The following is a 21685-nucleotide window of genomic DNA, read 5'->3' as shown; positions in this document are numbered from 1 at the left end:
GGTTAATATTTAGGGGATGAAATGGACCAAATACTAAATTTTTGTCGGTTTTTCTGGTCGCTCCAGAGGCCGCAATTATGGCCCTAACACCGCGAAATTTTGCATGGAGAAGGGGATCGGGCCAGAGAATAAGCATGCATGTTTTGATAAAGATCGGTCAATATTTAGCGGGTCAAATGGACCCTGACTTTTGTGTGAAAAATGGCAAAATTTGTATTCTATGGCATATATATTTACTCCTGGAGGATGTAGACCCCAGGAGTTGATAGCATATCCAAGAGGAGTGGTTGGCCTTTAAATTGATACCAAATATAGTGATGTATCTACTCAGATGTGGGAGTTACAGTCAAATATTTACAGGTGCTTACGTATTCAGATATTATTTAGTAACCCATTACCACATTAGAGGGAGAAATATCGCGCTGATGGCTTTGACATTTTTCATGAAGTTCCAGTTATAGTCAAGAACAACGCCTACAATTTTCGGTGATGATCAGGATACAATTTTGGGATGAAATGGACGGAAAACATAATTTTTTGTGTGTTTTCGAGTAGAGTATAATCCGAAAATCACAACACAACCCACCGTGAAGGTAATCTGGACAAGTAATTAGAAGGACTGTACTGAATATTCGAAAAAAGTAAGAAAGAGGTGTTGTTGACCTCTAATCGGACAACAGGGGGCAAATATCACGAAATACTACTCAGACTCAGAATAAACATCCTCAGAAAGGTAGAGTTCGTGGTAGTTGTGTAGGGTATCGTATGGTCGGCCCCGTCCGACTATACTGCTCCGCTCACTGGTTTTTACAATGAGCATTCGTAAAACTTTTACTACACATTTTCCCAGTAACAACAATTACTCATCAAAACGTTTTAAAAAAGTTTGCTATCTTTTAAATACATAGAAAAAAAAGAGTCGAATGTCCAGTATGGAATCGAATCCAGCATAAAACAGGTGGCAAGTTATGACAGTGAATTTTTAGTTGACAATAAATTTCGAATAAAGAATATCAAAACAAAAACATTTGTCTTTGTCTCGATCATGGCACAATGAATAGGTAGTCCATTTACCGCAGCTGATGTCTCGATTAACTGTCAAAGTGGGTAATTTCTCTTGAATTCGATGTGCAGTGTTGCCAACCATCGAATTTTTTTTTTTTTAATCAGGACGCGCAACCAGATAATCGGCTAAACTTATTAGAGGTTTGTAGAACTCGTGATTCTGCGTCATTTAGTGTATATCTCATGAATGTGCGCACCGTAGCTTCTTTGCAATTGTATTCCAAAGACGAAAATTTGGTGCGTAAATTTCTATAAAAAAAAAACCTATTTATAACCTTCACCACACTGTGGTACAGGGTATTATGTCTTTGTGCATATGTTTGTAAAGTGGCCCACACACGTCAAACATGTGCGTTCGATCGGTGTGAATCGAAGCAATGTTTGACGTGTGTGGTAAGGTGTTCACACCGATCGAAAGAAATTAAAAATTTTTAATTTTTAGTTGTGCGACGCGCACATGTTTGACGTCTGTGGTCTGGTGTGTTGATATATTCTCATTTGTTGCGAAATTTCGTGGAGTGCGGATAAGCGGACAATGTCAAACATATGCACTTGGAAGATTTTTTGATGTTTTTTACACATATTCTACTGTGTGGCAAATAAACATGTTTTTCCCGGAATAAAATAAATGTATTTAATACATTTATAATAAATAAAAATATTTGGTCTTTTTTCCGTCATCACTATCGCGGTCCATCTTCACGCTTCAAAAATAAATACGAAATGAAGTTTAGTGGATCTGTTTGACGTGTGTGGCCCACTTAACAGGCAAAAGGAAACGAGATAGACACATGGTTCACTTTCTGAGTCGATTTACGCATGTCCGTCTGTCCGTCCATGTATTTTTGTGAACAAAGTACAGGTCGCATTTATTATGCGATTTGGATGAATTTTGGCACAAGTCACTTATTCGGCCCAAGGACGAACCCTATTGAAATTGGGAAAATCGGTTCAGATTCAGATATAGCTCCCATATATATTTTCGTCCGATTTAAGGTAAATGGGGCACCAAAGTCCCTCTATATCTTTCGATTTGCACGAAATTTGGCACAGTGTACTGAATTAAGTCTAGAACGATTTGTCTTAAATTTCGTGAAAATCGGTTCAGATTCAGATATAGCTCCCATATATATTTTCGTCCGATTTAAGGTAAATGGGGCACCAAAGTCCCTCTATATCTTTCGATTTGCACGAAATTTGGCACAGAGTTCTGAATTAAGTCTAGAACGATGTGTGTTAAATTTCGTGGATATCCTTCGATTTGCACGATTCTGAATTAAGCCTAGGACGATGTGTGTTAAATTTCGTGAAAATCGGTTCAGATTTAGATATAGCTCCCATATATATTTTCGACCGATTTAAGGTAAATAGTGCACCAAAGTCCCTATATATCCTTCGATTTGCACGAAATTTGGCACAGCGTACTGAATTAAGTCTAGAACGATTTGTCTTAAATTTCGTGAAAATCGGTTCAGATTTAGATATAGCTCCCATATATATTTTCGTCCGATTTTAGGTAAATAGTGCACCAAAGTCCCTAAATATCCTCAGATTTGCACGAAACTTGACATAGCGTACTGAATTAAGTCTAGAATGATATGTGCAATGTTTCGTGATAATCGGCTAAGATTTAGATATAGCTCCCTTATATATATATATATATATATATATATATTCCTTATAGCTCCTAATATATATATATTGATCCGGTTATTGGGTTATTGTTAAGGTTATTGGTGCACCAAAGTCCCTATATATGTTTCGATTTGCACGAAATACATATGTAGAATATACCCAAAGTGGTGAAGGGTATCATATAGTCGGCCCAGTCCGACTTTACTACTTTCCTTACTGGTTTTTGAGTCTAAATTTAAGAAGGTCCACCCAAATGCCGTTGAACCCCGCAAGATTTTAGTTTTTTACGTGCCGAATCTAATGAGCTCAGCCATGTTCAATTCCACCCAATAAAACGGCGGATATAGGTACCATAAATGAAGGAAAAACAGCAAAAACGTATTTTGACTAATTTGCGTATGTAATCGAGTTTATCTTCGAATTGATACCTACATTCATGCTTGTATTATCATATTCGCGAATCTGTTTGAAAATAGGTCAAAAATACATCGATACGTGAATAATATGCCTATTTTATCAAAAATTGATTGTGGAGGCACATCCGCGGTTCTTAACCAATTCTTTTAAAATAGATGTACTTTTGGGTATTTTCATAGGTGATTACTGAAATCTGATGTGCATAAAAATCGTATGCACGTTGCGTCATTTTTAGCAATTTTTACGGTTTTTGCATCAAGCGGCACACTTTGGCCGCTAATTGAAGCATAGAAAAATCCCCCCATATGATGCTACATTCCAAAATGTGGTATTTTAGTGAACTTGAGCACATGTTTCAACCAAATTGGGAGCAATTTGATATTTTTAATTATCATTGAGTGGAAAATATCCTTACCAACTTTAGTGTCTGCAGTTTGGAACACTATTTGAACATGTACAACCTACAACCACATAACGCAATAATATTATACCCACATAAATGTTCCGATCGACTTAGGGAATTTTGAAATGCACGCCACGTGGTGGGGAGGGTATAAAAAAAGTTTGGCCCGACCGAACATATCGACATTTTTACCTGTTACCAGTTGCATTTTATATATTTCCGAGTATAATTTCATTGTTATGTTCCCGTACAAAAAGTTCTGGAGCGGAAAACAATAAAAAATGTGTGACAATCCTTCAAAAATAACACAACGGTCATAAGTTATTATTCCTGTTGTTTTCTTTTAAATTTGGGTTTCCGAAAAAAGTTTCAAAATTATTTGTTTAAATTATTTGTCAGATTCCTTTGTTTTTTTTTCGAAAATCATTACTGTCAACTATGTCCACATTTGCGAATATCAATAACATACAGAAGTAAAATACAATATTTTTTATTTTCACATTACAAACTGTAATTGTTTTCAAAACGTCAACTTACAGGTATTTTTACATAATTTTACCTTTCACAAACACCAATATCCTTTAAAATTGTTGTTTAAATGCTTTCAAAAAAATCCGTTTTCAATTATTATTTCGATTTCAATTTACTAGGAAATGTATTCGAAGTGCAAAAATTTGGAAACTAAATGATGTTCACGTCATGTTTTCTTACACGATTCTTTATTTTTGTTTTATTTATTTTTTTCTGAGAAAGAGAGAGAGAGAGAGAGAGAATGTGATCAATTCTATTTTAAATTTTAAGGTCAATACACTGTTCAATGGAATTCTTAGCATTTCGAACATATTTCAGAAGAGTATTTTTTTTTTTGTTTTTGAGTCGATTTAGCATGGCTGACATGCATATACATCGTTTGTAATATCTCAAAATATTTGTTTCGAATCATTATGTTTCGAATCTGGAACTTCGTTTCATGTTTGGTATTGAAAATGTGATTTTGTTCATTTTCTTATTAAAGTTGATGCAATTTGTTTTTATTTTTTAATTTTATTTTTTTATTATTATTTATTTTATATAAAGTTCGGCCCAGCCGCAATTTTTATGAAATTATTCTGCTATTTTTTTCTTTTGCGGAATTTTAGCAGATTTAGATTCGGGCATGTAAGGGAACGCAAATAGTATAAAGGTTTGTATACCCTCCACCACATGGTGGAGTGTATATTAAGTTTGTCATTGCTATCGCAACACCTTTTCGATATTTTCAAATCCCTATTCGGCTTGGCTTTTACTTTTTTTGTTAAATGCATGAATCCATTTTATACCGCTCAACTGTTTATCATTGGTGCATCGTATCAGTGTTGCTCAGCCTTTGACGTTTTTGTGAAAACAACCCTGCAAGCAAGATCTATTAATAAGGTCACCAAGATAGCAATCGAAATCGAAAAACAGCTGTTTTTTCTCAAGTCTAATGTCAAAAATTTCGACTTTGTTTACGTTTTCATAATGGAAGTCAATTCGCAATAATGCATTTTGACAGCAAACTTGAGAGGTATCGATTATCAGCTGGTCTCCCTGGGTGACCTTATTTATAGGCCATGCCTGCAAGCATTTGGAAGTGAGTTCTATCTTCACAAGAGAAAAAAATGTAATTTTCGTAACTTCCTTCTTTTAAAAAAGCGATTTACAACAACAATTGTATTGCACCGTTACATTTAACGTCGTGTAGTAACTTTTCCGTTACTACACTTAGATATAAAAGCGATAGTTTACAGTTATTCCTGAATTGTAAAAATGAAACAAAAATAAACAGGCTTAGTATATTCGTGAACGTGGTACAACTCTTCCCGTTAACTTTATCATTTTCGATAAGAAAGCGATAGTCGGCGACGATGCTATACCAGAATTTAAGTGACTGTTTCTTTACTTAGGCGATAAAAATGCTTGCAGGCATACCACACATACTCTCTATCTCAATTTAAATTTGCCGTTGTTTGGCATAGGCGGGAGAGTATTTCACAAACACCAAAGCAACCCTGTAGGAAACATCTATAGAAAATCACTACTGACTAACTATTGATATTGTCACCAATACTGTTGACCGGCTATATACACAATGCATTTTACTATGTATTGGCATTTAACATGTGATTGTCATTGGAAATGAACTAGTGACATGGTCAGTAGTAAGTCAGTAGTTTTTAGATATAGACAAAAGGTCATATATGTCACTTATAAATTTGTTATAATTTCTTTTGCTCAAAATTTTTTCATCACCAATTAATTAAATTAATTATCCATTATCCATTATTGCCGCCAACATATTTCTAATAAAAGAAAAATAACCATGCTCAGTTGGCTGTTAACATAACAAATGATTCTTCTTATTACATGATATGTAGACAAGTTGTTGAAAATATGAAGACACGTCGCCACAATAGTAGACAAAAGCGATACAACACCCCACATTTCCTTCAGGGCAGATATGCATGAGGGAATTTCCATTTAATGTACTCTCTCTCTCATACAATACACAATGACGTTAATTCTCGAAAGTTTTCAGTGTACATATATATAAACCAAAGAAAAAAGCAACAACTTATTTAATATTAATATATTAATATATTGTGTGACGAATATAAGACTACATATAAACAAAAAAACAAATACGAGCAAAAGTACAGCACATATAAGTAAACAATGAATGGCTTTGAATTGCCCCTAATTGTTATTCTCATGCAGCTTTAGTATGAGTCCAGATATAAAAACAACATGTTTTCTGTATCATTTAAGGGAACCCCACCCATTCTCGATTTAAATTATTCAAGATTTTCAATGGGCTGGTAAATCAATACCAATGCTTGTTAATGTTTGTAACTTTGTACATATATATTTGAAGATTTAAAAGAGAAGAAAAATAATTTACAAAAAAATTTTGTTATTGTTTTGTTGTTGTTTTTTGTAATTAAAGAAAAGTCCTTATTTTTGATGGCGGGGATGATAACTCCTCACTGGAACATCGGAATCCGAAAATTCCAACGGTTTTAGAAAGAGTACATGTCTGGCTCTCGTATGTACTAGGATTATTGACTTCGCTCTAAAATTAAAAAAATAGCGGACCTTTGAAAAAATATTTTTGGAAAATCGCCGATTTTTGACCAAAAACCAAGTTAAAAAATAAGGAAGATCTTCACCGATTGGCTTTATCCTAGTTCATACGATAGCTATACACTCACAGAGAAACGTGTAAAAATTTGGAATCGATTGGGTTATTAGTTTTTGAGTTATCGTGCCCGCCATTCGCAAAAAAATGTTTAGAGAAAAACGCGTTTAAAGTTTGAGAAGCCCTTCAGCCGTCACTTGATGCTGACACAATAAATCGGCTATATCTTCAAGAGTTCTTGAGATTTTCACTTGAAATTTTGTAGAGACATTCTTGAATTAGTGTAGAATCGAATTAAATCAACAAAATTTTTGACCCCGAGAATGGGGGGGGGGTCCCCTTAAAGGAAATAATCATCTTCGAAATAATCGATTGATTTGAATGATAGGTTGAAAACTTACTGGTCTACCATAGTAAAATATATTTTGGGAAATTCCATATGGGTCATGCCGTAACTTAACTGACTTTAGTATTAAACAACAATTTTAATATTTTTAATAATATATATGGCCAATATTGCCAATTTTTTAATATTCCATTTTCAAAAAATCAGCTTTTTTGTTTTTGTGGCACATCAATGATTTTTGGTACACATATACAGAAAAATGTTCTGACTCCGAAACCGTTCGCGATCAAATTTTTGGTTGATGCGCGCAAAAGTTTATCGAGGTTTTAATTTTGGGCATAAGAAAAAAATCTTAAAATTACGCCGTTTATTATATTGACCAAAAACGTTGATATATGTATATCTTCCTCCGTAAAATAAGAATATGAATATATTATAATATTCGCGAAATATGAGAAAAATAAAAAAAATATATAGGAGATTACGTCAATATTTTCAATTTATTAATGGCATACACACATAAAAATTAATTTAAAAATATATACATAATCTGAACACCATGATGAATCAAATGATATCAAAATCACACAAGTCCGTATAGCGGTTTGTAAATCACAGCGACAACAAATCAAGATATTGAGGAAAAATATTTGTTTTTGGTTCGAAAAAATATTTTTTTTTAATTTTATACAAGAAATTTCAGAAACAAATGTTAGGGTTATTGTGCTATTTTACCCGAATTTCGCCGAAAAATTGACATATATAAAACCAGTGAGCGGAGCAGTATAATCGGACGGGGCCGACCATATTATACCCTACACAACTACCACGGAACTCTAACTTTCTGCGGATGTTTATACCGAGCCTGGGCAATATTTCTTGATAATTGCTCCATCTAGCCCGATTAGAGGTCAATAGCACCTCTTCCTTACACTGACATATTTTCCGAATATTACCAATCTGGACAATCTGGGAATCTGGACAATTAATTAAAAGGGCTGTACTGAATCCCTTTTAATTAATTGTCCAGATTCCCTTCACCGTGGGTTGTGTTATGTGTTCGGCCTATTATTGGCATCGACTCGAAAAAACACAAAAAAATAAGTATTCGGCCCACTTTATCCTATAATTATAATCTGATCATCACCGGAAGTTATAGGCGTCGTCCTTGACCATAACTGGAACCTCATAGAAAATTTATAAGCGATCAGCGCTATATTTCCGCCCTTTAGTGTGATAATGGGTTACTAAATTATATCTGACTACGTAAGCACCTGTAAATATTTAAATGTAACTCCCACATCCGAGTACATCCGACAATATATTTGGTATCAATTTAAAGGCCAACCACTCCTCTTGGTTATACTATCAACTTTATGGCTCTATGTCCTTCAGGAGTAAATATATACGGCATAGAATACAAATTTTGTCATTTTTCACACAAAAGTGGGGGTCCATTTGACCCGCTAAATATTGAACGATGTTCATCAAAACATGCATGCTTATTATTTGCCCCGATCTCCTTCTCCTTTTAAAATTTCACGATGTTCGGGCCATAATTGCGGCCTCTGGAGCGAACAGAAAAATCGACAAAAATTTAGTATTTGGTCCATTTCATCCCCTAAATATTAACCGATCTTTAGCAGAAACAATAGGGGTCTTCATTAGCCAGAACCCATCCTACACGCAAAATTTCGTGAAGATTGGTCCATAACTGTGGCCTGTATCGTGTTTACAAATTATAATGGACAGACGGACGGACACACATGTCTAGATCGACTCAGCTAGTCGAGATATGACGATCGGTATACTTAAAGGTGGGTCTAGGACCAATATTTCGCGGCGTTACAAACTCTTGGGGCTGCACAAAGCTATAATACCCTGACAACATAGTTGTGTAGGGTATAAATAATCACTTTTTGGGTATAAGTTACGCCTTGCGGATTTTATCAAGACCCTTCCGATAAATCTTGGGGTTCTATAAATAGGAATAAATCTTAAAAGAAAATAATATTATGAAGTACTGAAGTTTATCTTCCAATCCATGTATATTTTGCGAAATTTCATTTGACGGCTAAGATGTGCCACACGTTGCATTGAAGTACCCAAAAAATCGTAAAACGCGAATAATTTCCGAAAACTCCATATGCCATTAACGCTCATCCGATTTCGGTGTGCACCATAAAAAAATACATCGATCTATACCGATTTCAATGTGGTCCATTAAGAACCATGGATGTGCCAGCTCACACTATTTTTGAGATAAATTGGGTACATCTCTCTTTCGGCTGAAGTTTTTAAAGTTCTCTTTTCGAAAAAGATCAAAATCCGTATGAGGTCATTTATTGAAGCGGTAATGATACACAGAAATCGCAAATAAATCCGCGATATTTTCAAAAACATTTGTTGCCAAATTTTGTGTTTTTGGAAGGCCAGTTCCCGCCGTTCTAGTAGATGGATTTTCACGAAGAAGATTTTATATCATCCGAAACGTAAAAAACCTTACTGATCGCGGGTACCCATATCATTCAGTTGACAGATCTAAAAATTTGGCCCGAAAAATAGTTTTTTTAGAAATTTGATCGCACAAAATTCTCGCCTTCGGATGAGTATTGCTCTGAAGCTGTGCATACTACATAAACAAAATATATATCACTACTACATAAACAAATATATATCAGATTCGCGACTACAATAATGTTATAATCGGTTTTTAGAAAATCCTGTATGCGTATTAAAGCTAAAAGTAAAATTCAAAAATACTCAAAATCGAGCTTCAAAATGTCAGCATCATTTAAATGTAGATGTAGATAAAATTTTGAAAAATGATACATAAGGGGCGTAGTCCCCATTTTGTTGGCTTCTAGTTTTACTTTGACACGAAGACAGTGAAATGAGTGGCTTAGTCACAAATCGATAGAGAACATAAAAACGCCTCAACCTGTTTTTACACATTTTTTACATTAAAGTATACATAGATTCCACCAAAATAAAGTTTCGCGGTCAATACCATGAACAGTTTGCAACGACAGATCAATTAACCCAAAACTATTCACTTTTTTCATATACTTAAGTAATTCCCGAGTTATAAAGGGTTAAACCTCCGCTTCAGCTATGTTAAAACAATGGCAATATTGCCCATATATTGTTGTACGCGAAACACTGTACACAATGGAATACACGCACCAATGGACTGTAGTGTCGAATAACCTTTTGTTTATGCATCTTAATGGAAATTCTTTGGACACAGCCGATATTTATTGATTAAAATCTTATTTGAGTGAAGTTAAATTTCAATAACTTACATATGAGGCACTTTATTTTATTTAAAACTTTCCAAATTTCTTGTATATAAACATAATTTCCTTGCACCACGAAGTAGGTTTTCTTTATTGCGAAGTATTTACGAATTACTCATGTTGTCTGCACTGACTTTGTTTGTATACAAACATACAAACAGTGATACCTTAAAGATGGACGTACTTCCACATTTCCGTTAAGTTTAAAATTAAATTTTTTACTTAAAGTAGTTTATTGCTGTCGGCGAACAAGCATAAATCGTTGGTTGTTTGTTTTCCTATAATCTTGTCATGTATATAATCAATAATAAATAATTTTAAAAATAATAATATATATTTTGAATATTATTGAGCTAGCGCCTAAAAATAGGCTTTACTGTTTATTATAGGGCATACTAGGGATATACAAGTCGGCTTTCGATTAATCGATTTTTTCAATCGAAAAGATCAAGGCAAAACAAGGTACTGTATCTCCCGAATGCATGGATGTAGCGACTTCAAATTTTGTTCATATCCTACTTAGGATAGTTGCATTAAATGTGTGCACAGAAAATAGTTCTATTGTTAAGGGTAAAAATTCGTGGAACAAAATGGTTAAATTTGTCATTCCACAATACATTTACGTAGACGTTGATTTTATAAGATTATTTTCTTAGACAATTGCCCTGCCAAAGGCGTGTGATTTCTAATAAATATTTTTTAGAAAATTTCTTTGCCAGTAGGCGTAGATTTTTAAATAAAATTTTTTCCAAAACTCTACCAATAGGCGTGAAGAATATTTTTCAGAGAGTTTCCTTGTTAACAGGCGTGAATTTTAAAGAATTTTTTTCAGCAAATTTTCCTACAAACAGCCGCCAAATTTTAAAAACTATTTTTTCAAAGGATAACCCTAATAATTTGTTTATATTTTTAAGAGATTTGCCGGGTAATTGGCGTGGCTTAAAAAAAAACTTTTTCACATGATCAGTGATTTGTCCTGGAAACAGGCGTGGATTTTTAAATAATATTTTTTCAGAGGATCGCCCTGATAATAGGCATGGATTTTTTTAGAGAATCGCCTTGATAATAGGCATGGATTTTTCAGATAATTTCCCTGACAAAAGGCGTGTATTTTTAAGAGAAAATTTTTTTCAAAGGATAGCTCTGAAAATAGGCTTGCATTTTTTCAAATAATTATCCTGAAAGTTTTAGTGGATTTTAAAGAATATTTTTAATTCCCCACTAATAAATAGTTGTTTTTTTATAAAAACAACAAACTGGGATTCAGCCTGACTATTTTGCAAAAACAAAATACAAATGGTATCCCAAATAAACCGCCAACACTACGGAAGTTGTAGACGCAGGCACGGTTAAACTGTATGGTTTGTTGCTGTATACTAGCAACACCAACAAAGTCGTTGTGTGCATTTGTCGCGATGTGACAACCCACAACAGTGGTAAAGGTGTGGTATTGTTTGTAAATGCCTTGTTAACCTCGAAGTGAGGCACCAGCGAAATTCTCATGCAGTTTATGTCGTTGGGCTGCTAAGTACTTCGCTTTGTTACAAGAGACATTTGGATATGAAAGGTTTTTTGTATAGAAGCAATAGCTTCTGGGGAGAATATCCCTACAAAAAACTAAGGGAACTGATTAGGATCAGTGGCGTGATCCGGAACTATAGTCTTCCCTGCCTTACCCCTCGATAAACAATGTCATACATTCCCCACCTATAAATAGTTGTTTTTTTATAAAAACAACAAACTGGGATTCACCCTGACTATTTTGCAAAAACAAACTACAAATAATATCCCAAAAAAACCGCCAACACTACAGAATATTTTTTAGATGATCGCGCTGATAATAGACTTTGTTTTTTTAGATTAAAAGTATATTTTTTTAAAAGTATATTTTTTTCAAAAGATCGCACTGATAATATGCTTGGTTTTTTTTCAGAGAATTTCCCTCCCCTTAGGTTTGTATTTTTATATTTGTTAAGAGAATTGCCCTGACAATAGGCCTGAATTTTTAAGGAATATAGTTTACAGAGAACCGCCCTGAAAATAGGCTTGAATTTTTATAGGATTTCCCTTACAAAAGGCGTGGATTTTTTTGAGAGAATTTTTTTTTCAGAGGATAGCTCTGAAAATAGGCTTGCATTTTTTCAGATAATTATCCTGACAGTATTAGTGGATTTTAAATATTTTTTTTTTAGATGATCGCTCTGATAATAGACTTTGTTTTTTTAGAGAATTGCCCTGACGATAGTCATGGATTTTAAAAGAATATTTTTTTTTTCAAAAGATCGCGCTTATAATATGCTTGGATTTTTTGCAGAGAATTTCCCTCCCCATAGGTGTGTATTTTTAATGGATATTTGCTAAGAGAATTGCCCTAAAAATAGGCCTGAATTTTTAAGGAATATGTTTTACAGAGAACCGCCCTGAAAATAGGCTTGCATTTTTATAGGATTTCCCTGAGAATAGGCGTGAATTTTTATTGAGTATTTTTATGCCCTACACAACTATGTTGTCAGGGTATTATAGCTTTGTGCAGCCCCAAAAGTTTGTAACGCCGCGAAATATTGGTCCTAGACCCACCTTTAAATATACCGATCGTCATATCTCGCTGAGTTGATCTAGACATGTGTGTCCGTCCGTCCGTCTGTCCATTATAATTTGTAAACACGATACAGGCCACAGTTATGGACCAATCTTCACGAAATTTTGCATGTAGAATGGGTTCTGGCCAATGAAGACCCCTACTAATATTTAGGGGATGAAATGGACCAAAAACTTATTTTTTGTCGGTTTTTCTGGTTGCTCCAGAGGCCGCAATTATGGCCCAAACACTCCAAATTTTTTGCATGAAGAAGGGGATCGGACCAAAGAATATGCATGCCTGTTTTGATAAAGATCGGTCAATATTTAGTGGGTCAAATGGACCCTGACTTTTGTGTGAAAAATGTCAAAATTTGTATCCTATATCATATAGATTTACCCCTGAAGGAGTGGTTGACCTTTAAATTGATACCAATTTTGATGAAGTGGACCGAAAACGTAGTTTTTTTCGAGTCGATCTACAGGCCACAATTGAAATCCGAACATCACAAAACAACCCACGTTGAAGGGAATCTGGACAAGTAATTGTACTGAATAGTAGTAATATTTGTTGACCTCTAGTGGGTCAAAAGGGTGCAAACATCGCGAAATATTGTCCAAGCTCAGAATGTGGTGCCACAGAAAGTTAGATGTTCATGGAAGTTGTGTAGGGTATCATATGGTCGGCTCCGTCCGACTAAACTGCTCCGCTCACTGGTTTTTTACAGAGGGCCACCCAGAAAATTGAAACTTGGATTTTTCAGAAAATTTTTTTAAAGAGAATTGCCCTAACCTAACAGTTGGGGTGGATTTTAAAGAATATTTTTTCAGAGGATCGCCCTAATAATAGACTTTGATTTTTTTTCACAGAATTGCCAAGACGATAATCGTGGATTTAATTATTTAAAGTTTTTAAAGAAACGCCCCGATAATATGTTTTTTTTTTTTTTTTTTTGAAAATTTCCCTAACAATAGGCGTGGATTTTTCATAGGTTTGTCTGTGATTAGGCGGGGATTTTTAAAGATAATGCTTGTTGAGGATATTTTTATGAAAATTATTAAGGATTATCGCATTTATATTTTGCGAGAAAATTCGGGACTATAATCGCGTATTTTGTAAGCATATATGTGTGGATTTTTTAAGAATATTTCTTTCAATTATTAAATGTCACATATCAAATGTCGTAAAAATAATTTTTTACAAAAATACAAATTATTTGTTTTTTTATTGAAATAATATTACAAAACTATATTACAAAAATAAATTAAATATATAAAATGCAGTTTTTGCTACAACAATACATACATTTATATGTACATACAAAGACATATACAGCTGTCATAATACTTTTGGGAGAGTGTTATTTTTTCTTAAATACTAATGACATTAAAAAAATAACAATTTTGACATTATTCAAATTACCATAAATAAAACTAATAGTATTTTAAGTATAGATAAATTCCTGGTTAGCGTGTTGGTATTGGACTCATTTGAATTTTCGATAGGCTGAGTTGGGATGTTGCAGTTCTTTTTACCATTGGTCTCAGTTGAGCTCCTTCCTTTCTTTGCTGACATCTGTAACAAAAAAAAAATAATTACGAAAATTAGTTGTTTAATTTTGTTTAATTGTAATTAATGGTTATTTCTTTTTTTAGCTTGCTCTTTCTCCAAAAGTGCTAACAAAAACATACATATAAGATTGTTTCATGCCAGTTCAAAAGTACCTTGTGTTTGTTAGTTGAAAATTATGTTAGGCCATATAGGATTTTGGTCCAAAAACTTATAACTAAAGTTTATCGATTTAAATAAAAATAATCCAAAAAAAAAAAGGAAATAATTTTATATGTTTGAAAAATACAGTTCTCAAAACAAGTATGTGTTTATTTTGAAGCTATAAACGTGGATGCTTTAAGAATAGAGTTCCAAGGATTTACGCAGTCTTAGGTATTGATATTTTATAATTTTTTTCCAAAGAGTTATTAGAGCATAGGCGTGCGTATTTTACTTTTTCAAGAGTTATCACAGCTATAGGCGTAACAATTTTCCACACTTATAGGCGTGGAATTTTAATTTCTTTTTCTTAGGAATTATGCGATCTATAGGGGAGTATTTATACCCTTCACCACACTGTGGTACAGGGTATTATGTCTTTGTGCATATGTTTGTAACAGGCAAAAGGAATCGAGATAGACACATGGTTCCTTTTGAGAATATGCATAGAATCACTTTCTGAGTCGATTTATGCATGTCCGTCCGTCTGTTGATGTTAAATTGTAAACAAAGCAGAGGTCACATTTATCATCCGATTTGGATGAAATTTGGCACAAGTCACTAATTTGGCCCAAGGACGAACCCTATTGAAATTCAAGAAAATCGGTTCAGATTTAAATATAGCTCCCATATGTATTTTTGTCCGATTTGAGGTAAATGTGGCGCCAAAGTCCCTAAATACCTTTCGATTTGCACGAAATTTGGCATAGCGTACTAAATGGAGTCTATAATGATGAGCGCTTAGTTTCGTGAAAATAGTTTCAGATTTAAATATAGCTCCCATATATATTTTCCGATTTAAGGTAAATGGTGTACCAAAAGCCCTTAATATCTTTCGATTTGCATGAAATTTGGCAAAGCGTAATGAATTAGGTCTAGAATGATGTGTGTTCAGTTTCCTGAAAATCGATTCAGATTTAGATATAGCTCCCATATATTCGTCCGATTTAAGGTAAATGGGGCGCCAAAGTACCTAAATATCTTTCGATTTCCCCGAAATTTTGCATGGCGTACTGAATTAAGTCTATTATGATGTGTACGAAGTTTCGTGAAAATCTGTTCAGATTTAGATATAGCTCCCATATATATTATCGTCCAATTTAAGGTAAATGGTGCACCAACGTCCCTAAAGCGCTTACGATTTGCACGAAATTTGGCATTGCGCACTAAATTGAGCCTATAACGATGTGTACGAAGTTTCGTGAAAATCGGTTCAGATTTGGATATAGCTCCCATATATATTATCGTCCGATTTAAGGAAAATGGTGCACCAAAGTCCCTAAAGATCTTTCGATTTGCACGAAATTTGGCATAGCGTACTAAATTGAGTCTTTAATAATGTGTGCTGAGTTTCGCGAAAATCGGTTCAGATTTAGATATAGCTCCCATATATATTATCGTCTGATTTAAGGTAAATGGTGCACCAAAGTCCCTAAAGATCTTTCGATTTGCACGAAATTTGGCATTGCGCTCCAAATTGAGTCTATAATGATGTGTACGAAGTTTCGTGAAAATCGGTTCAGATTTAGATATAGCTCCCATATATATTTTCGTCCGATTTAAGGTAAATGGTGCCCCAAAGTCCCTAAATATCTTTCGTTTTGCACGAAATTTGGCACAGTGTACTACATGGTGTCTATAATGATGTGTGCTATGTTTCGTGAAAAGCGGTTCAGATTTAGATATAGCTCCCATATATATTCTTGTCCGATTTAAGGTAAATAGTGCACTAAAGTTTTTTCGTTCAACTTCATGTCAATGTTCTTCCGAAAAGGCTTTAAGGTTACTTTGTAGAATATACCCAAAGTGGTGAAGGGTATCATATAGTCGGCCCAGTCCGACTTAACTACCTTACTGTTTTTTTTTAAGTTTTTTAATAATGAGCTATAGACTTGGATTTTTTCGAGAATTATAGAATGAAGAATCATAGCAAAATTGTGAATTTTTATGAACATTCCTTCAGGGAATGTCAGATTTTTTAAGAATATTTTTTAGAAGTGCTCGGAGATATAGCCAATAATTTTTCGGGGAATATCAGAGCTTTATGCGACAATTTTTATACCCTACACAACTATGTTGTCAGGGTATTATAGCTTTGTGCAGCCCCAAGAGTTTGTAACGCCGCGAAATATTGGTCCTAGACTCACCTTCAAGTATACCGATCGTCATATCTCGACTAGCTGAGTCGATCTAGACATGTGTGTCCGTCCGTCTGTCCATTATAATTTGTAAACACGATAGAGACCACAGTTATGGACCAATCTTCACCAAATTTTTGTATGTAGGATGGGTTCTGGCCAATGAAGACCCCTATTGTTTTTGGTAAAGATCAGTTAATATTTAGGGGATGAAATGGACCAAATACTAATTTTTTGTCGGTTTATCTGGTCGCTCCAGAGGCCGCAATTATGGCCCGAACATCGTGAAATTTTACATGGAGTAGGGGATCGGGCCAAAGAATAAGCATACCTGTTTTGATAAAGATCGGTCAATATTTAGCGGGTCAAATGGACCCTGACTTTTGTGTGAAAAATTACAAAATTTGTATTCTATGGCGAATATATTTACTCCCGAAGGACATAGACCCGAGAAGTTGATTGTATATCCAATAGGAGTGATTGACCTTTAAATAGATACCAATTACATTGTCATAGGTACGCGGATGTGGGAGTTACACTTAAATATTTGCAGGTACTTATGTATTCAGATATTATTTAGTAATCCATTACCACACTAGAGGGCGGAAATATAGCTCTGATCGCTTTGATATTTTCCATGAGGATCCATGTATGGTCAAGGACAACGCCTATAATTTTCGGTGATAATCAGACAATAAATTTGGGATAAACTGGACCGAATATAGTATCCCAGAAAGTCAGAATATAGTATCACAGAAAGTTAGATTTTCGTGGAAGTTGTGAAGGGTATTATATGGTCGGCACCGTCCGACTATACTGCTGCGCTCACTGGTTAAGTATCTTTTTTCGGGGATAATCAGAGACCCACGCTTGGATTTTTTTAAATGGTTTTTTGATATTATCACGGCTATAGACGTTGATTTTCAAAAATTAGTGCAAACAGGCGCTCGGTAACATCACTGTCGAATTCCATGTTTGGATATTACCCCATGTCCTTTTCGGTACGTTGAAGATATTAGCCGAAGTTGTAATTTCCCAGTCTGTTTTTCTATATATTGAAATAATTCCACATAAAGGGAACTCGACCGAATTTTAGTATTTTGAATGTGGAGGATATAAACTGTTCGACCTGGCCGAACTTGACGACAATTTCACTAGATTTAATTCAATTAGTAACGTATTAATAAATAAAATAATTAGTTTTGAACATAAAATTGCATTCACCATGAACTTAAAAGGAAAGAATTAAAATTTATATAAAACCATTGTGCATTCCATAACCATAACACCAGCTAAAGTTCAATTAACTTCTGACAGTGTCACTGACACCGACACCCACAAAACAGAAGCAACAAAACAAAAAACCAAAACTCACACACACAAACACATAACCAATTTTAATTATTATTTACATGCAAAATGGCAAAAACAGAAAATAAAGGCAAAGAAAGCAAAATTTCGAAAATAATTAACAAATTCTGTACCTGAGCCAATACCATTCAAAGAGATTTCCTCTTCCTCGCAATCAGAATGGGTGGTGTTGTCAGTTTCATCTTGCTTACCAAATAATCTTTTTATTTGTTTTTGTTTTTTTTTTTATGCGAATGCAAATAAAATATAATTTTTTTTTTGTGGATATAAATTTATGGAAAAAAGCAACAATATAAAAAGTCATATAAACATTGTTTTTGGTGTGGAAAACAAACAGAAAAAAAATGAATAAATAAATAAAAGGAAAAAACACGCGGCTGCAATAAAAAGCATCAGAATTCAAATGGTACTCAAAACGAAACTTACCTCTTTTTGATTAGCGACAAGACCTTGGGTTTCAAGACGAAACACACAAATATCAACAGACCCAATATGGCATTCATAAAATCCGAAACATAATACAATGGATTAATGTCATCCGGATAGAGTAGAGTTTCGATATAGGAAACAATGTCCAGCAGCCAAGAGACGCCCATAATTAGGAATAAACGTAAAAAGAGACCAAAGCTGGGGATAAAAAAAGAAATAATTATTGAAAATTCAAAATTGATATTATCAATATTGAGTGGTTACTTATTCTTGTGCGTCCTCAGCTGATGTCGTCCCTCATTCGTGTCATTCCTTATGATTTTATTAATATCCCTTTGCATCACCGTGATTTTGTAATAGGTCATGGAGAAAAAGATTATGTCGATGAGTACAATTACCAAATTGATTCCAAAGAAATAGATCATGGCCGACCAATCATTTGCTGGAATGAGCAAAAACAATACAATTTAAAATTGAAGAAAACAGGAAAGGACGTTGTGGACAAAAAAAAAAAAATTCGAACAGTCCGATTCCATTGGAGGTATTATAAAATACTGGTACCAAATTACACCCAATGAGGAACTATGTTAAACAAGTAAAAACGTTAGGTTCTGCCGGGCCGATTTTCTTATTTCTTTCCTCAAAAATTGATCTAGACTTTTATAAGGGGACTATGATTTGGTAAATTGCTGCCGAGAAAAAAAAAACGTAATATAAAACTAGTGAGCGGAGCAGTATAGTCGGACGGGGCCGACCATACAGGGTATCGTATGGTCGACACAACTACCACGGAACTCCATCATTCTGCGGATGTTTATTTCGAGCCTGGGCTATATTTCGTGATATTTGTACTCTTTTAAACGATTATATCTTTTGACCAACAGCACCTCTTCCTTACACTGACATATTTTCCGAATATTCCCAATATTCAGTACAGCCCTGCTAATTACTTATCCAGATTCTCTTTTGTTATTTGAATTTTGCCTTGTAAGGGCAGTGATCATTTGAAAGTAATTTTAAGTGATTATTTATACTCTTTCGAGTGATGATCTATGTTTTGCAATGAAAAGGAATGCCGGAGAAGAACCTACATAGCCCACCATTATGCGACGCCTTTCGCCGTTGGTTATGCGGCTCATCAGGCATATCGGGCTATGTGGCTTTACAAAGGTCGTACGTTGATAACTTGTATTTATTCCGCCCTGATGCGAAACTTGCATATGCGAATTAAATTCAAATTTGTCAAAGTTCGACATTTGTCTTCATTCTAGGAACAGTCCTTTTCGAAGCAGATTTTTGTTGTAGCGATGGATAATTATTCTCTTTACCTTGAGTTGTGTGTGATGTTCGGCTTGTGGCTTATAAATCGACTCGGAAAAAATCACAAAAAATTATGTTTTCGATCCACTTCATTCCAATTTTTTTATATGATCATCACTGAAAATTATAGGCGATGTCCTTGACCATAACAGGCACCTCTTGGAAAATTTTAAAGCGATCAGCGCTATATTTCCGCCTTCTAGTGTGATAATGGGTTACTATATAATATCTGAATTCGTAAGCACCTATAAATATTTAAGGTTAACTCTCACATCCGATTACATACGGCAATATATTTGGTATAAATTTAAAGGCCGTTCACTCCTCTTAGATATACTCTCAACTTCTAGGGTATATTTCCTTCAGGAGCCGATACATACGCCATAGAATACAAATTTTGTAATTTTTCACATAAAAGTCATCTATTTGACCCGCTAAATAATGGCCGATCTTTATTAAAACAGGCATGCTTATTCTTTGGCCCGATCCCCTTCTCCATGTAAAAATTCGCGATGTTCGGTCCATAATTGCGGTATCTGGAGCAACCAGAAAAAGCGACAAAAATTAGGTATTTGGTCCATATCACCACCTAAATATTAACCGATCTTTACTAAAAACAATAGGGGTCTTCATTGGCTAGAACACGTCCTACATGCAAAAATTCGTGAATATTGGTCCATAACTGTGTTTACAAATTATAATGGACAGACGGACGGACGTACACACATTTCCAGATCGTCTCAGGTAGTCGAGATATGATGATCGATAATTTTTTTAAGGTGGCTCTAATATTTCACGGCGTTACAAACTCATGGGGCTGCACAAAGCTATAATACCCTGGCAACATAGTTATGTAGGGTATAACTACAGACACTCAGTAGACAAATTTGACAAGTCAAAAATTACGCCTGAACTTTGTGTGGGTTCTATGTGGAAACATGGACCTATAATGACTACCACGAAAAATTCAAACAAAAATTGCCCAATATACAAAAAATGTAGAATATTGTAGGGGCTATCCCTACAATATTCTACATTTGTGGTACCCTCAGAACAGAAATGTCAAGTTAGAGGCACTCCGTTTGGAAAATGCTGCTGGGACCTTCGAATACAGATCATTCTGAAAAGTCGGAATTATAAAAATAGCTACTAAAGTTGGAAAATACGTCAGACATTTACAGACAAAATATGGACCAGTAAGTGGTTGGGTTGGATTTATCCTTGAAGAACCCGAAATTACAAATAAAATCTGCTTTTGTTAAAAAATGACTCAAAGACCTTGGAGAAGCCTTAATATGACTAATGGAATTTATAAAAAAATATTCTTTGTAACATTTCTCTGTGACAAAGTCTATTATCATTTGAGGTCCCGAAATATTAAGATAGGGTCATTTTGGTTGAATTAATGGTTAGGATCCTTAAAATACCTAAAATTTTTCAGAACCTCTATAGGGAATTTTGTATAAAAACGTGCGGAGAGATCTATTGTCTTATGAAAACCTGAAATGACAAATTAGAAGAAGTAGTATTATTATTGCCACTTTGTTAAAAAAAAATGCTTCAAAATACTTAAAACGGGTCTGGGCCTTTATGTGACAGCTACGTTATTTTTTTAAATTTTGGACAAGAACAATTATTTATTTTTTTCCAAATTGCAGAGATCACCAGAGCCCTAGGTGTTGACTTTGGTTTGTTTCAACTTTCACCAAACCGAAGGCTGTAGATTTGTTCAACTATGATGGATAAAAATATCTACC

At 34.4% G+C, this 21685-nt stretch overlaps 1 protein-coding gene across 1 annotated transcript; it reads right to left on the bottom strand.

Annotated features, from left to right (window-relative positions):
* Window positions 1-14367: 14367 nt before the first annotated feature.
* Window positions 14368-18803, bottom strand: LOC133330946 (G-protein coupled receptor Mth-like). The gene is made up of 3 exons (XM_061539344.1): window positions 18606-18803; window positions 18293-18378; window positions 14368-14475 (listed from the first exon to the last, which is right to left on the bottom strand). Exons 1-3 carry the CDS (start codon window positions 18773-18775, stop codon window positions 14444-14446), a joined length of 288 nt encoding a protein of 95 aa, XP_061395328.1. The 5' UTR covers window positions 18776-18803; the 3' UTR covers window positions 14368-14443.
* Between the last annotated feature and the right edge of the window lie 2882 nt (window positions 18804-21685).

Source organism: Musca vetustissima, unplaced genomic scaffold (genome assembly GCF_032173495.1).
Source record: "Musca vetustissima isolate MV318-11 ecotype Yass unplaced genomic scaffold, APGP_CSIRO_Mvet_v1 utg97109, whole genome shotgun sequence".
Lineage (NCBI taxonomy): Eukaryota > Metazoa > Arthropoda > Insecta > Diptera > Muscidae > Musca > Musca vetustissima.
This window is presented reverse-complemented; position numbering and strand designations above follow the sequence as displayed.